The 18,269-nt window shown below is 49.9% G+C and overlaps 1 protein-coding gene across 1 annotated transcript in view; it reads right to left on the minus strand.

The window, feature by feature from the left end:
* Positions 1-627: 627 nt before the first annotated feature.
* The window catches only part of SNX30 (sorting nexin family member 30), a 110,077-nt gene continuing 92,435 nt past the window's right edge, over positions 628-18,269 (minus strand). The window contains exons 8-9 of the mRNA XM_059142953.1: positions 10,068-10,220; positions 628-6,777 (exon numbers count right to left, since the gene is read on the minus strand). Coding sequence (XP_058998936.1) covers positions 6,718-6,777; positions 10,068-10,220 — 213 coding nt within the window. The 3' untranslated portion in view covers positions 628-6,717. The remainder of the gene's footprint in view (positions 6,778-10,067; positions 10,221-18,269) is intronic.

Raw genomic sequence — 18,269 nt, forward strand, 5'->3', positions numbered from 1 at the left:
TCAAAGACCAAAATACTAACATTCAGAGAGATCTGAGATATGATCCCAAACCTCTCTTACCCCACCTTGCCGCCTCATTTTGGTATGACTGCAGTCTTGTATTGTCAGTTTAAGTCCATTTCTGGTGGGCTGCGGTCATTAGGTATAAGATGGACTGAGGATTCTGGTCTCTCTTTGAAACACACTAACACTCTAACGAACCACAGATGATTCTTCTTGCCTTACAGATTTAAAAAAACAAACTAAGAACCATCATGGCAGGGGTGCCTGGGTGGCTCAGTTGGTTAAAAGTGTGACTCTTGATTTCAGCTCAGGTCATGAACTCAGTCATGGGATTGAGCCAGCCCTGCCTGCCTGCCCGTCAATCACCATGGTTACACACAGATAGCAGGTAGTTTCTTCATCTCCCCAAGCTGTAAGATGCAGGAGAAGGTAAACTGAGGATAAGTCTATAGGGATGTGAAGAAGAATTAAAATAGTTCAATTACATATTTTTCCTGTAGCTCTGCATATCCTGATTCCTGCAGGCACACTCCTTATCTCTGTAGAGAAAATAAGAAAACATAATACAAGGCACACATGTTTTCCTGGTGTACAAAGTGGTGCGAATGACAACAGGACTCAAGGTAAAGAAAGCATCTTTCATAGGTTTATTGGTCCATTACTTTAAGTTAATTGAGGAAAAGAAACCTCTTAAATTTACAACCTAATAGTTTATCAAGCAATACAAATTCTTTTGTTTACCTCAAAATGTAATACTAATTTCATAGTAAACAATGGACAGAATTTTTTATACACAGATATATGAAAAAAGTGGACAAAAACCTCGTGCCAGCATCAAAAATGCAACAAAAACTTTATTTTTCTTTTTACAATCTCTGGGTTCCATAACAAAGGGGAAAAAAAAAGGTGACATTCTTTTTAAAGTTTGGTAGCTTCACGAAACAGAGACTTTGACCTGGAAATAAATCACTTTCTCATCTACACACATTCTTGAGCACTTTTTTTTTTTTTTTTTTTCCACAGCTTTTGATTTGGCTTATTGGCAGCATGGAGAGAAGAGAAAAACATTTATACAGAGGACTTTATCAATACCTCGGGGTGGGGGGGTTCTGTTAAATTTTTAAATGTAAAGAATGATTTCTAAAAATAAGAAATACAGTCCATCCTTTGGACATGACCTAATAAGTAAAAGTTTTGAATTTCTTTTTCAACAGTTAAAATACAAGTTAGAAAGTTTGCTGGCAGTTTATTGTGTGGGAAGATATCAGGTGGACATCAGCTCTCAATGCATTCCCAATGCACAGACACCAAGGGGATCAAGCACACGGACGTACAGTGGACAGGGCGTCTACTGGACAGGACCAAAACCTCAGGAGTGTCCCGGTGAATGGTGCTGACTGTGAAGAGCTGCTGGTTTGTTGTTCCACGAAAGCCCAGCTGACACACGTGTCCTTGGATCACATCGAACCACCTTTTGTTTGCAACCTCCTCTGCCCCCCTGCTTCCACACTGGGGAAACAGCCATCCCCCTTTCATCCTTCCAGTACCACTGTGACTGCAGGGCTGGTCTGAGACTGTGAACCACCTGTCGAGCAGAGGTGTGGACGGGTGTCACCTGCTTTGACCTGGCCCACAGGGAGCCCGGGATCACCTGGGGAGAGAGGTGGCACAGTCGGGGGGAGAGTATGTGTGTGTGTAATACTCAGTCACCGGCGTTCATGGGGAAAGCTCTGCAGAAACGGACTAACGTACATGAGGCGACACAGTAGGGCTTAGGTTTTTGGCATTTCAACCTGTGGAGAATTTCTATCTAAAACACACTGATCTGAGGCCCTCCCCCCACCCCTACCCACTGGTTTCCTGGTTATCTTTTTAAAAGCTGTTCTGCAGAATCCGGGTAAACCATTAATACTGTCACAATCTAGAGTTCTTTGTGTCTCTGTGATTTGTCGATGCCGGATACCATATATTCTCTACAATCAAGAGGGTGCCAAAAGGCACTGAGTTCATCTTTCACACTTTAAAACAAACAAACAAACAAAATGGTTTAGTGGTCCCTGTGTTTCCTTACATTATCAAAAATATCATTTGGCAATAGCAACACTTAGCTTTCTCTTCCCAAAAGGCAGCCCTATTCACGAACCTCTTTCTTCTTAAGGAGGGCTGAGGATGGGCTATGTTAGGCCTTTAGTATTAAGCTCAACAACCAATTATGTGTCTGAAAACTCCTTGTACCCAGGATCTAAAACACATGAGTTGAAGAATAAGGCATATGAAAAGGTGTTGATCATTCTCAAAAAGCAGAGTTAGGCTTTCAACAGTCTGTGGCATTTTTAAAAGTCTGGGTTTGTTGATTTTCCAGTGCTAACTACAAAGAATGTTTCTGACTCAAATACCTTATTGGCTTTCTTAAAGTTATTTTTTCCAAAGCATGCACTTACAGGCTACCTAGAGTAATAAAAACTACCCAGATGACTTATTTTTGCTGCCACACAGAAAGGGTTAGACAGTCATATCCAGAATGCATTTCAAACACACATGATTAAGGGACAATAGTCAAACTCCCTGCGACAACAGGCTGTCCTCCGCCTTTTCTAATGCGGACAGCCCTGCACACATCCTCATCTGGGCAGCTGGAGGGAGACCATCCTTAAAACAGAAAGCTAACCACCTAATGGGTGAACTGATGAAAATAATCAGGTTTTTGGTTTATTTGCTAAATCGAAAAACCACGAGGAAGCGGAAAACAACTCCAACACATCCAGCTCTATAGGTCCGTCGGGTGCAGGGGATGACATTTTCCTCAGATCTATGGACAAATGCCACCTGTCATCTGAATGGAGAAAACACAAGAGGGCCTGTCCAATCTGTCACCATCTTGAGAACTCCTGAAAGTGAGAAGGCAAACCCAAATTCCCAAAACATCCTGTAAGCGGGGATCACCAAAGCAAGTGTTACTCCAGCCTTAGAAGACTGCCCAGCTTCCACGGGCCTTTCAAGCAGGCGTCTGGGAAGGCAGGCGGCAGGCCTGCTATGCCGGGCCCTGACCAGAGGTGGCCCACCTTCTGAGCAGAGGCGTTCTTTAGGGCAGCCAAAGGAGAATCCAGTTCTAACCTATTCGGAGACCCACAGACACGAGGCTAATATGAACCTGGGGGGCTGTGGTGAGTCCCACTCTCTAGCCCTCTCTCGGGACAGAGTCTAAAGAAGGACTACTCTCATTCCAATGAATGGTTTCAGAACAAAGCCAGGGCCCAGATTTCAGTGCTGTGGACAGCAGGGCCCAGGCCCTCAGACTCTGGATGTATCCTGGGCTGATACCGGCCGTCCCAAGAGAGAAACCCCACTTCCATATGCCCACCCAGCCACCACACCCTCTTCTCAAGGAGGACTTCCTACCATTTCAACACAAAGGTGGCCTCGCGAGAGTATTTAAAGACCTCGCGAGGAAGGTGACTGATAAAACAATTCCACAACACGCAGCACACACACTCCAGTTGTGGCTGACATCTGGCAGGAAGACAAAGTTCCATGACATTCACCACGAACCCCTGGAGTTGGATCTGTTACTGTTACTCACCTAAAGACAGGTGTCTGGGGAGTTCAATGAGCGGCACAGTGATACGAGCCAATCCTTTCCATAATTGCACTTAACTGAGGTCATCGGGAATCATAACTAAGTCTTAGAGGACAAAACCCAACCCCAAACGTGGCTGTGTAACATGTTCCCTCCTCGTTCGGGAAGAACCATGGTTCTTTGCTTTGGGCAGAGTAGCCTAGAATCTTCTTGTGGATCCAGCACAGGAGAAGGCGGCCAGGATCCACGCCTGCCACGAAGCACACTTGCCGGCTTCAACACCTGCCTCTCCAACACCTGCTCAGTGTCTGGGAATTCTCTCTTCTGCCTGAGCCTGGATTTTTAACCTGGATGAACGCACCTTTCACTTCCCACATACAGGGGACAGTGGACAGGGATCACTTTCCATTCTGTGGCCATGTGCTCAAGATTCAAAACCTGTCCCAGTCTGTCTGCCTGAGGTCAAGCGTGTCCTCGAGCAAAAGCCCCCTGAACAGAAATCTGAGAGAGGAGGCAGTGAGCTCTGCCCCACAACTGTGGAGCCATGCAGGATGGGGTGAGGAAGCCTCCAGGAGGCAGTCTTTGGCACGGAAATCTCTGAGTCACTTCTCACAGGGAATCACCTTTGTGCCCACCAGGAGGAAGGGGCAAATGGCCCAGACCGGTGAGCCTCGGGGGCTGAGGGAGCCTCCCTCACTGCCCACCGTGCCTTCTGTCTAGGCCAGCCTCCTCACCTCATGTGACGGCAGCCTGAAGAGGAAGGGGCGAGGGTTCCTTCTTGGGGAACAAGTGTCTCTGCAGGGAAGTCTGTACTGTGCCCTGGTTCTCCCAGCTCTGCTGTCAATGCTCCTGCTCTCCCTGGTGTCTTAAAGCACAGAAACATCGTAAGGGGCAGGAAGAGAGAAAGACAAATCCCAGGATGCCTGCTTCCCCCCTGAGCTCGTCTTCTGCCTCCAGTGGGGTAAGGAATGACTGTGTTTCCCCCACTCCTTTTCCGTGCATCCCAGCGAGGAACCCAACGACTTTTTTGAATGGCTGCCTTCCTTCCCAACTAACCTTTACACAGGAATGCTCCCGGGCTTTGGCAACTAAGCGGCAGGTGAGGTTCTGGTCTTCCGGTAACTCTTTCCCCTGGTCTTTCCAAGCACTCGTTATGCTGGACAACATTTTTAAAGCACACATTCCACAAGGCAAGGCCTGGCACATTCCTGCAGATGAGCACTTGCTGCTAAGGTCAGTCTAGTGCCTTCCATGAAATAGCAAGAGAGGACCCTCGACCCTTTATTAGATACACAACCCTGTTCTACCAGCAAAGTGTCAGGCTGGACGCAGACATCCAGACCTGCACTAACGTGATGGTGTAGAGGTAGTGTGAAACACTGACTCGCCACTCTGGGTAGAGAGCCCGTCCTTACCGTTCTGCTTCAAGGGATCATTTCTAACTGTACCAAACCGAAAATCCACACTACAGGCTTTTGGGGATGCCACGAGTGGGTCTGACAGCGCAGGCAAGTACCAAATGATATGAGACTTCTCATTTTAAACTGTGACTTATTTGAACACGATGAAACAGAACTGAATGGTTCTGTGCCATCCTTCTGCCGGACAGCTGATGTCACTACGTCAGCTGTCCAAGGTCAACGCGGCAGGTGGACACGGGACAGAGCACTGAGCACATGCTGCACGGAGCTCCGGATCTGCAGGTTAGCCAGCGCCTGCACCAATGTCTCAACACAGCTTGCCTCTATGAGGCTCATACTTAGACTTTTGGAGGGGCTGAGCCACAGAACACAATGGAACCTAGGTAGCTTCATTTCAGGAGGAAACAAAATGAATTAGAAGACAGATCCTCTGGTTGTAGTGTGAAGTGAAGATGGGAGATGCCGCCGGAGGTCGCCAGGAGCTTGGCTCCTCGAACGGAGGAGAGTCTAGCTTATCTAGAAGCAAAGACATCTCTGTTACGCTAGTCCTCTCCAAGCCCCATGCGGTTACGGACTTCCACTCCTGACCGGGGACATCATCAAGGGTTAAAGCACTTCATGTAGAACATTCACGTTGAGTTTACAAAATCTTGACCGTGTCACGACAGCGCTGACGGCCTCTCAGCAAAAGTCTGCACAAACATTCAGTGGACGCGGCAGGGAACACTAAATGGGGACTTTCGGGTGAGGTGAAGGCAGACGGCACGGGGCAGGTGTGGGAATGAGGCCTGCTGCAACCCTGCCGATCCCCGCTCCTGGGGAGCTGCTCAGACTTCCGGCCACACGGATTCCCCATGACGGGCCTAATCTCTACTCTGACGGCGTTTTACAAGCCAAAAAACAACATCGAAGAACTTCACAGAGAAAAATGCACCTTTTTTTTTTTTCCCATCTTACACAAAACCAAGTTTCCGATCGACTGCATTCTGGTGCGAGAAACAAGTCTGGGGAGCACGGCCCCCCTCGGCTTCCCGAGGTGGTGTGCAAGGCCAAGGAAGCCAGCTTGCTCACTCCAGCACAGACGTGCGCGGACACTGACGGAGACCGTCCTGAGGGACCCGGGAGCCACAAAACGGCTGTCGTTCATCACGAGTGGCTGGCGGGCCACGCTCGCGCTACAGGCCACGGTCCATTAGGGAAGGGCTTTCCACGGAGCTGCCAATGCTTCCGCCTCAGCTGTGATGAGTCAGTAGCCCACAGGGTCCATCCTGGAGTCACCCTGTGTCCACAGAACACAGGGGCTGCCTTCTGTTCACGCCCTCCTCATGTCCTCAAAAAGCAAGAGCTGGGCTCTCTCCCAGCACAGGCAACACTGCAGGCCCCCCAGACAGGAGCCTCCATGATGAGATGTCGGAATGTCAGCCAGGCCGGCCGGCTGTACGTCTTCTCAGCTGTTCCATTTTGTCGGCTCCTTTGAGCCACGGAGGTAAGCTTCTTCTGCTGAGGGATGACGCCAGCCCTGCGGACTCCACCAAGGAATAAATACTAATGGAAAACCAGCGGTGGACGAACGGGGAGAGGCGGGCAGGGGAAGAAATACACAAAGGAGAGATGCTTCTGTGGCTGTTTTCTCAGTGCCGGGCCTCTGGCACGACAGGGGCGTTCCGGGACGCCATGCCCTGTGTAGGTTGAAGAGTCTCTGTCCCAGGAGGGAACTTACTTGGCCTCTTGCTTCTCCTGCAGTAGTGGAATGATCGACTCCCATGCCGTGAGGCACTGCAATGACAACACACACAGACACCGTATCAGCACCAGCCGTCAGGACCAGGCACTTTATTCTCTGTTCATCTTACCAGGTTCCTCTGCCTTCAGTACTGGCTAAGGAACGTACGTATGCCATGTCCGACGTCTACACGTACTATCCATTGCTATTAGAAACTGGGGCAGGTGACAGGTGTCTGCTTTGAATACGACATCCCCATCTCTACGGAAGACAGCCTATGTGCAGTGTCCCTAGAGCTCACAGCTGGTGAGCAGAAATGTTCTCACTGGAAGACAGTCTTTTCCTTCCAAAAGCAGAAAAGGTAATGGCTCCAAGTCTTCCATGTGGCCTGCCGTCCTCGGCCAGGTTGAAGACATTGCTCCAGGTGTGGGCAGGACTGACTTGCGGAGGACGCAAATCATATGGGCACAGCCCAGCCCCCTGACTCAGAGGGGGTGGGAACCCCACTCCTTACTGATCTGTTTTGATTGTATGGGCCACTCCTGGATACCAAAAGGGAAAATGGCAGCTGACGGGGGGGGGGGGGGGACCTCTATTCATTGAGTTTCATTGGGTCCAAATGCCATGATGTGTTTTACATTCACTACTGCTGGACCTAACAATTCTATGAAGTAGAAATATTACTTATACACACAGACACTTCACAGATGGAGAGAATGAGACCCAGAGAGGTTATATAACTTGCCTAAGATACGTAGCTATAAAGTGACAGAGCTGGTAAGTCGCAAAAAAAATACATTCTTTTCCCTACCCCAATCCCCCTTCATTCCAGATCCTTGTGAAAGGCCAGTGTCTGTATGCCCTGAACTTAGAGATGGACATTGTTCTCTAGGAGCACCCTCCTCTAGGAGTGCCCTCCTCAGTGAAATGGTCCTCCCTTCAAGCCATCTCTTGCATGAAGGGCAGACCAGAAGAATCACACAAGGCCTTCCTAGCAGCTCAGGGTGAAGCAGGCGTTTGCAGTGAGTCATCTGTGGAGGAGCTCTGAGCAGGCAGGAGGGAGAGGCATTCTTTGGTCAAGCTGGGGAGCAGGGTGGTGAAACTGCTCCACACCCCCTTCCATCCCACCACGTGGGCTTGGACCCTGCCCTCCACAACAAAGGAGCATGCTTGCACCGAGAGACCCCATGCAGGGTCCATGGCACCCTGGGCCCTGCTCTGTCCCTAGGCCATCATCTCAGATCTAGAAAGGCCCTTCTATGTCAGTGGAACCAAGGCCACGTCAGATTTCTTTCCAGTCTTCAAATGCTCAAACTTCCTCCCACCCCAAGACCCTTGCATATGTGTTCCCTTGGCCTGGGATACTTTTTCTCCAAGCCTTTGTCTCTGGGACCCAGGTTAAACGCTGTTTCCTCGGATTGGCCCTCCCTCCCACTCCACTCGCCTCCTTCCATCCCTGACCTGAACTGTGCCCCTAGTATTTTCGCCCCAGGTTTCCCGTGCTTTCCCTCTAGAGCATGAATCTTACTCTGAAGGGACAGGATTTCTGGGTTAACGTGTATCTGCCACTGTGCAGAGGGCTCCTTAATGGCAGGAGGCCTGCTGTTTTGTTTAGCAGCCTATCCCCAGGCCCTGGTACACGGCAGGGACACAGCAGGTAATGTTCAATGTATGTGGCAGCCCTGAGACAAGGCCCCTATTCGTGGTATCTGGGAAGACATAAGCTCTGGGTTTGAGTTCTGGGGCCGGGGCCTTGGGAGTGCTGGGATCAGTCATGGGGAGGAGCGATGGACACATGCCAGCACGTGGGCTTCCGTGCAGTGGGAGGGAAGGGGAGGGGATCCGGGAAGGTAGTACCACTTACGGACTATCTACCGAGTGGCACCTAGGGACTTGGGGATGCATCGTTTCACTGTGTCTCCACAATCTGTTTTACGGGGAAGAGGGAGACACAGAGAGCCGCCCTGCTTAAGGCACAGCCAGTGGAGGAATGAAGCCTTGGCTTTGCACGGAGGGATCTCTCTATCTTTGGGGGAGTCATGACTGGTCCCAAAGATGCATGTCCCCTGACTACCATACCAACAATGTGTGTGAGTGGGAGCTTTCAGACTTGTGGCCTCAGCAGAACCCAGTCTGACCCTAGTTCAGTCACTCAAGCTGTGTCACCTGGGGCAGTCTTAAAAACTTACTGAGCTTCTGTTTCTTCAGCTTCATATGGAGAGTCAGAAAACCTTCTTCACAACATATGGGAGGGGGTTAAATTTAAGGAGGTGACATATGCACAGCATCTAGCTTAGGGTCAGCAGACACAGCAGGGGCTCTACAGAAATGGTCCTAGGGAACAGAGACCGGCACCTTCCCCTCTCCCTCTCAAACAGTCCTTCCAAAGGCCTGGCCACTATGGCTATTCTGTGGCTGTTCTCCCTAGTTCTCCTCCAAAGAAAAATGTAGACACGAAGCCTTCAGAAGATACGGATTCTTCTAGCCTGGGCTGAGGACGCGTTTCTGGAATCGCAGAGGGACTAGCTGAGCCAATGTTTACCCCACATGGTTTCACGTCTACAGATACTTAGGGAATTGTGACTGGGCCATGTTTCATCTCTCACTTTAGGTTTTCAAGGAATCTTAGGATTTCTCAGCGGAAACGATCTGGGTTTAGCTAGGCCAGGAGCAAAACCTGATTGAGGAGACTTTGCTGGAGTTTGATGAGTGCCCTCCGTGGGTTGTGTGTGCATATGTGTGTGTGTATGTGTGTGTGTGTGTGTGTGTATGAGAGAGAGAGACAGAAAGACAAGGCAGGGGTACAACTCTACCAATCAAAGGGATTCTGGAAAAAAAACCCTGTTTTTAAAGTTTTCCCTTCTAATCCTACATACTTTGGGGGAAGCTATTTATAAATAGTATTTTGAAGTCTTAAAAACAACTGAACAGTATTTTGATAATACTGTTCTATGGCACTACGAGAGTGAGGAACCCCTGTATATAGAACCAGACAGCAGCCTGGGGTTACCTCAAAGCCTCCTTACCTGGAACAAGCTCACAGGCAAGTCTCGGACTCTGGGAAGCAGCTGGCCCCAGGCCCAAAGGGCACAGCAGAGAAAAGTGCCTCTTCCACAAGTGCCACGGGAGGGGGAGGGGCTCTGCTTCCAAACCCAGCACCCCAACTTGCACAGTGGGGGCAGCCTCCCCCGCAACGTGACCTGCACAGTGAGCGGGTGGTCACTAAGACCAGACACACAAAATCAGGGAAGCAGGTGGGGCTGGCTGGCCCTCGCAAAAGGCTCCGGCTACTCCGAGGGCTTCCTCCACGGGAGGCCTGGGGTCTTGCCGGCACGCTCCGTACCTTCTCATAATACTGGATGTTCTTGTCTGCCATTCCCATGAGCAGCTGCCGGAAGTCCTGCCTCTTGTTGTTCTGCCATCTCTCCATGTCGGCTTTCAGGTCTGCATTGAAACACTCCATCCGGTCCTGACATTTCTCAACGTCCGCAGGCACCTGGGAGGGGAAAGTGGAAAGGGGGACTTAGGATGTGGAACTGGTGACCCCATTCCTTAAGCTCCCTTGTGAAAGGCCAAATCCCTACATGCAACGCTGTGAACACAGCCCCTCCACGGGGGGGGGGGGGGGGGGGGCATTTAACTGAAGGAAGGGCCTTGGGTTTTCAGGACTAAAAGTGCTATCCTGACCCAACTCTCCAAACCCACCCAAGCACAACGGAGACTCATGGGGGAAACACCCCCCTATTTACAAACAGGGAGAGGAAACCCTGCACTTCAGAGTCATAGACGTTTGGTTCCTCCTTTTTCCCCATCTGTATGTAAAAATGTGTGTAAATTCTGCAAACATACAGTAGCATTTGGCAGTGCCCCTGCCATTCTCCTCAGTCCGATAAGTGAAAACAGAAAAGGTTTCCCCACATCACAGGAACTACTCCATCACCTGTGACATCTGATAACAGCTACCATCATTAATCACACAATTAACTACACACATAAGACTATCAGCCCACTTCTTCCTCTGAACCCCACATCACAAATCAACTTGAGACCGATTTACGCAACCCCAGGTTGCAGATAATCAAAAATCATGAGTTTAGGTTAGGGAATTCTGAGGAAATGGAAGGAAAATCATTTATGTGTGTCAAAAGAATCTGAAATACGAAGATGAAGAAAAATACAGTGGGCTATTTCAAGTTTTTCTCTTCTTCTTAAGATTTTATTTATTTGACACAGAGAGAGTGAGAGAGAGAGCAGAAGAAGCAGGGGGAGCACTGGGCAGAGGGAGAAGCAGACTCCCCGCTGAGCAAGGAGTCTGACATGGGGCTTGATCCCAGGACCCTGAGATCATGACCTGAGCCGAAGGCAGATGCTTTACCAACTAACCCATCCAATTGCCCCTCAAGGTTTTCCTAAAGAAGTTTAGAAGACTTTCTCAAAAATGGAACTCTGTCACAGTCAGAGGACCTTATGGCTTACCCGGGTCCCCAGAGCACAAAGCTGGCTCCTCTCCTCACTCAAGAGCTCCACAGGGCCCTGCAGGTGCCCCAGGGGTGGACGAGCCTAAAACCGGGTCAAACACCCACATGCCAGGTGCTTCGTGACAACAAATGAGGACTTGAGTGTTCTGAGTGCTAGCATCTATGATCACAAATGGCTTCAAGCCATGGGTTGCCATCAGGGGTCAATCTCTACCCACCAGGGAAGTTCTCTCCCCAGGCCTCATGGGTAAGGGGAGGACCCAGAGAAGTCAATAAAGGGAGGGCCAAGGCTGTGGGAGCCCGACACGTTTGGGGCTTCCAGAAGTGCCGAGGGCCCCCCAGGTCCTATGCAGACGGCTGCAGGATGCAGAGCAAGGGAAGTGAGCAGCCTGGGGCTGGGGCGTCACAGGCCTGGCACGGGGTCTGAAATTGGGTGAGGCAGGAGGAGCTGGACAGAAAGCCAGAGGGAGGCATCCCGGGCAATTTTTAAAAAAGGAACTTTCCTTCAAAGAGGAAGAAAAGCCTTTTCCAAAGCACCTAGCCTCTGGAAGAAGAAAGAGGACCTGACTTTTTCTTCTGACGTCCTGACCGCAGTCACCCATCACTGCTGTCCAACTCAGAGGAAACTGAAGAACCGGTGAAGCCCCCACCCGCCCCCGCCCTCGCCCCTCCAGAGCCTTCCCCACAAACATGCAGGGAACCAGCCTCCGTGGAGGCCCAGCGAGCCGGTGTCTCTGGGCCTCACTCCCCTGCAGACACCGTCCAGCTCCCTTACTCCTCTCCCAGCCGCTGCTCATTTTTAGCACCGGGTGCAAGTTCCCTGGAGCAACTTCCCTTTTGCTTAACAAAAGCGCTGTGGCCAGCAGGAAAAGCAAAGCTCTGAAAAGAGAACTGCATCAAGGCCCAGGGAGAAGAGGAAGGCCAGGGCCTGTGATCCAAAGGGTCCAGCTCCTGGGTCTGTTCTGAAGACGGGAACTCTGGGGGACCCACAAAAATGAAGAGTCAAAACCACAGCCCTGGATTTTATGATGGCCGGAGCCTCCACTGGGGAAACATCAGTAACCCATGATCTTCACACTGCAGTCTGTGCTTGGCACAGAGAGAGACCGCGGGGCTTCGGGGTCCGGCGGCCGGTCTTATCTCAGGCTGCTGCCGACAGTCTAGCTGGGAAGAAGTGAGCAGGGCTGCACGCTCTGGGGAGGGGGTACCGGTACTCTCGCCTCACTCTGAGCCTGGTGGTAAGCATGCGGCGGAGGGGAGCTGAAGGGCAGGCGAGTCCAGCTTGGAGGAGGGATCGCGCCTCCTGAAGAAAGACCACTCAGGCCGCGGACTCTTGATTTCAGCTCAAGTTGTGATCTCAGGGTTGTGAGATCAAGGCCTGGATGGGCTCCGTGCTGAGCAGAGAGTCTGCTTGAGGTTCTCTCTCTCCTTCTGCCCCTCCCCCTGCTCTTGCACACGTGCTCTTATGCTCTCAAATAAATACATCTTTAAAAAAAAATAAACACCACTGAGGCAACCGACAGGGGGAGGGCTCTCTGGAGTGACAGCACATGCAAGTGAGAGAGGAGAGGCTGTATCTGGACCCACCTCAGGAATCCTCACAGGCCACAGTGCCCACGGAGGACAGACAGAGAACCCCGGCCGGCAAGATGGCGGTGGGCAGAGGGAGGCAGTAAGGAGATGAGAAGCCTGGGTTCCTGAGTCCAGGTTTTCTCAGTTCCACTTAACATGTGCCCCCCCCCCTTTGGGAAATTAGAAAAGCCTTGTGCTTCCTATAACTATACAGAAAGCTCTAGAGCCAGATTTCCAGAGTTGAAATACCACATCTACAACCACCTCGATGGGTGACCTGGGGCCTCTCCAGCCGCAGCTTCCATTTCTGGATAACACCAACCACCTCCTAAGGTTGTTATGAGGCTAAACAAGATATTATATATAAAATATTTAGTGTCTGGCATAGATTAAATGCTCCACAAATATTTCAACATTTCGATCAGCGTCAATATTATAAATTGCTGCTCAGAAAAGATAATCTGCCACGTGCGCAGCACACCCCAGTCAAGAACAAATGTTATGAACTTCATTCCATGTCATATAAAAAGTTTTTTTCCCCCTCAAATATGAAATACTATTAAATACATTCATTCAAGCTTTCCACCACTCTTCACCCAGGCTACCTTACCCTGAGATTTTACCAGAGATCAGAGATGAGTCAAAACCAAAATATATTGGCATGAGATCACCCGGGCACCGTGGAACCGGGGTGGTGGCTCTAACAGCATGAGGTAGAGGACAGATCAGGCCAGGCTGGTGGAGACAGTCCTGACAGATGTGGCAACAAGCTGCATGTGAGAAATAAGATACAGGAAGTCAGAGGGGAGCCTCTGTAGTCTGTAGTCTGGGTGGCCAGAGGGGCAGCAGCACATCGGAGGGCTCAGGATAAAGGGCGGGTGCACAGACCAGAGAAAGGGGCCTGCTACAGCCATGGGAAGGGGGAGCCCCCCCCCCACAGAAGAGACAGAGACAACTCAACAGCAACCTTATTTAATATAAGTAAAGGATGTGAATAGACATTTATGCAGAGAAGATCTATGAATGGCCAGTGGACATAGGAAAAGGTGCTCCCTGTCACCAATCACTAGGGAAATGCAATTCAAAACCCCAGTGAGAACCACTGCACATCCATTAAGATGGCTACCAACAGTGATGAGGACAACAACAACAAAATGACAACAAAGGCAGAAGCGACTCAAGTGTCTGTCCACGGATGGACGGGTAAACAAAAAGGGGTATATACAACGGTGGGGTGTAATTCAGCCTTCAAGAGGAAGGAAATGCTGACACAAGCTACAACACAGATGAACCTTGAGGACATCAGGCTAAGCGAAATAAGGCAGTTACCAAAAGACAAATATTATATGACTCTACTTCTAAGAGGTAGTAGTCAGACCTACAGAGACAGAAAGCACAACAGTGGTTGCCAGGGGCCTGGGAGAGAGGAAATGGGGATGTGTTTCACGGCTACAGTCTCAGTTCCCCAAGATGAAAAGAGTTTTGGAGCTCCATTGCACAACACTGTGGATTTACTTAACACTACTGAACTGTAAGCTGAAGAACAGTGAAGGTGGTAATTTTGTTTATGTGTGTTCTGCCATGATTCAAAATTTTTTAATATATGGGGAAATCACAGAGGAGGTTGGGGGTGGTGGTTGAAGGTTAGAATTCATGGAGAAGCCTAAATGTGTAGGGTTAGTACAGGGATCAGCAGAGGTGACCCAGAAAGATGAGCACAGAAGCAGGAAGTAAGGCAGGGTAGGCGGAGCCACAGAAACACGTGGATTAGGAGGAGGAGAGGTTAGAGGTTAGGAGGAGGAGAGGGGGAAGGGCTAAAAGGAAGAGATGAAGAGGAAGTGGGAATTGGGATGAGCCTTCCGAAGAGACCAGCTGAAGATTCCCAACTTAATGAAGAGGAAGGTGACTGGCATTCTTCTCACTTTTGTCTCTTTCTGGATGGTGTCCTTGTGACAATCGGTTCACTGACCAGGAACATCCAGCTTCGCTCAGCTCAATGTTTTAATTTTTTGACCGAGGTGTCATTAGAGTTGTGGTATCTTGTGTCTGAAGGATGTTGAGATAGAATTACTCAATGCTAGGCTATCGCTTATCATAAGACACCAACAAGAAACTACCAGGTGGGCCCTCAAAAGACAACATTTCTAAATAGAGACAAGGTTGTATTTTCCACAATGGCTCCCTTCTCTCTCATGAGAATTTCCATTACAGAATATGGGTTGTTGGAGCGATGGGAGAAGGGTAATGTGGGATGAGCTTAAGCATTTTTGTGTGTTGGGGAGCAGGGTGGGAAGCAAATTCGTTCAACACTCATCTAAAAAATGAGCTCTGCCATGTACCAGGCATTTCTAGGCCATACAATATAAATACCTAAATTTCTTTCTTGGAGTTAGGCTGGAGTTATCACATTATCTGCTCCCTTGATGACAGTAGGTTAATAAAGTCCCTAAATATTATATAAGGCAGACATGATCCCAAGGCTTGGGGGAAGAGAGAAGGTTCTGGCTGTATGGGACAGGTCTCAGGACCAATGACAAAATCAGTTCAAGATGGTAGTCTTCTCAGCCATGTGTGCTGAGGGAAAGGTGGGGCAGAGCTTCCTCACTGGTGCTGTGTGAATAAACAGTATCGATCCCCAGCTGGTCACCTCATTTCAAGCAATCTGTCCTGTCTGTCCAGGTTTACTATACAAATATTTTCATTTTCTACGTGAGTCAGAGATGAAAAAAAGTTGAGAAAACACTGAGACAGGGCTAAAGATCAATAAGAGGCTACTGAACTGGGCAAATAGGAAGGTACTGGTACCCTGAAAGAATGCTTTAAACACACATACACACACACACAGAAACAAATTTCAGAGAAGGGCCGGTAAGGAGGAAGAAGTGAGTGCTCAAGCCAGGCAGAGGACAGGCGCACTGAGAATAGAGGAGCCATGAGCTCACCTCCCTGATGACTGGAAGGAGCTCAGAGACACAGAGATGAAGACCCAAGAGAAGGTCTACATTCTCTCCCCCAGCTCCACTAGTTTAATCTACACACACAATAGCCGGAACCTCTACCTCAATGGAGCAAGGCTTGCTGGGAGCCCCAGAGTGGGGATGAAGGGTTCTAACATCGGAACCAGACACATCCAAGAACCAAGTCCAGTTCCACGCCTTGTTAGCTTTGTCACGTATACTGCGTAATTCCCCTGAGCCCGGACGCCTCATCTGTACAATGCGAATAAGGACATTATAGAAGGTGTTGCAGGAACAACATAAGGAAGGTGACAGGGTCCTGCCATTTCTTGGCTGATGTGACCGCTGGCTTTCTACCCCAGGCTAGGATGGCAGCCACCATGGAGAGAATGGGGAGACATCAGGCACGTCTCTCTTCACTCATCTGACGGACGTGTCTGAAAATGACAGATGACTTCACAAAACTCTCGGGTCTGTAGAAGCTCCACATGAAGAAGTCTCCTTGCCCCCATCTCGCTTTAGAACGAGAGTTCTTGCTCCCGGCCACATTCCCCGGCCCAGCACGGTCACTATGCTGGGGGTTCAAAGAGCTCTGCAAGGTCCATGGTCTTCAAGGTGTGTGCAAGCGACCCTGAGCTCCAGTCCCCTTCCCTACCTCTGCTCAGTCAAGGAAGCAACAGCTCAGTACATCCTGTTCTCTGCTCCTACCCTTTTCCACGTGACGCACCTTCTCACCTCCAAGACAACACTACATGTTTCCAGCAGCTTCTTCACCTGCCGGACCTACGACAAGGCCACTTATGGGTCAGGGCTTAAAACAGCATGCTTCCCCAACCCCTCCACTTCTTTTTATTGTTTGAAGATAACTGTAAGATTTTTGTATTCTCCCTTGGCACCCCTCCTTTGTTCTTTCTGGAATCACGCGAATAGATTAGCACTGAAAAGAGCCCGTCACAGAATGGAGTAAAATGTGCAACTTCCCTCCATGGTTTACTCTTACTGTTCAGGTTAGTGTGTGAGCTCCCAGCCAGTTTTAAATGCAATTCCTCATTGTGTCTAGTAACAGCTCTGATACCCACTCTGGATTCCGGGGTGGGGAGGTTCACATGTGAAGATTTACATGAGTCTGGCCCCCTGACAAGCGCAACGTAAGGCAGCCCACTAAATGCCTGTCACTGCTCTGACCTCAAAGTTCAAACGAGAAAAGCCAAGTCCGCATAATCCGAAGGTCCCCTCACCAGAGAAGAAACCCCCTCAGGCTCTGCTGACTTTTCTCAACCCTAAAAACAAAGCAAAACTTTGAATTCTGTGATCCTCTCGGCCCATCCCTGCACATGGCCTCGCCACAGTCAGCAGCGGGGGCCACAGGACACCTCTCCTTCCTCCTCACATGGCCTCTCTGGTGTGAAATTCATAGAGCGGGCTGTGGAGACCCACAAGGCCATTTCTTTCTGCCGGGTTTTGGAGAAGTGATCGGATTCTGATACCACTTCCCGGCTTCACAGAAACCAACTTTCCCTCTCTCTTTAGAGCAACTCTGCAAGACTTCAGCCTCAAAACAAGGCAAGCACCTAGGCTTGCTAAGACCCTCAGATGTTGTTAACGTGCCCAGAGCCCTGTGAAAACCGCCCGTCTTCAGGTAAGAATCCTTTCCTTCCCGGCATCCCTGGGACCAACCTGTGAGCAATCTTTTTTTTTTTTTTTTTTTTTTTTTTTAGAAATTTTATTTCTTTGACAGAAAGAGAGCAGCAAGTCGAGGGAGAGAGAGAAGCAGGGTCTCTGCTGAGCAGGGAGCCTGACCTGGGGCTCCATCCCAGGACCCTGGGATCACGACCTGAGCCAAAGGCAGCCGCTTCACCAACTGAGCCACCCGGGTGCCCCATCGAACCTGTGAGCAGTCTTGTTCCTGCTCTCGTCATGGACAGCAGGGCCCACTGGGTCTTTGGGGTAAGAATCCGTGCTGACCCACTTCCTGACGCCCTGCCTTCTCTTGCCAATAGCAGCTCTCAGCAGAGCTCAAAACCAGACAAAACAACAAAACACAGCAAACATTCACCTGCTGATGGGCTGCAGTGGAGGACAGGCATTCGGGAGGGCTGGGAAGGGGAAACTTTAGAACACAAGGTCATCGTGCCCAAACAATACAGTGAAAAAAAAAAAAAAAAAGAATTAAGCAAAAATTAAAAAAAAAAAAAAAAAGCCATAAGGGCAACAGACCAGGAAAAAACAAAGTTCACAGTCAGCATTCCTCCTGGAGACAGGCGGAGCTGGAATGGGAAGCCGAGGCCCCTCCACGGAGCCTGTTTCTACATAAGACACTATGCTGACCTTCACAGCAGGAAGCCTACAAGGACTAATGAGCAAACCAGTCCAGGCTGGAGGACAGAGCTGGGATTTGAACCCAGGGCTGTCTAGGTCTAAATCCTCTCTCTTTCAACCAAACCCTTACTCACTGGGGAAGGCCACCAACGGAGCCCTCCGCTGCCCCCCAACGTAGTTGCTGGTGGCCCAATTTCTGCCGCTCCCACCAGGAGATAA

Source organism: Mustela lutreola, chromosome 12 (assembly GCF_030435805.1).
Source record: "Mustela lutreola isolate mMusLut2 chromosome 12, mMusLut2.pri, whole genome shotgun sequence".
In the NCBI taxonomy this organism is placed as follows: Eukaryota; Metazoa; Chordata; class Mammalia; order Carnivora; family Mustelidae; genus Mustela; species Mustela lutreola.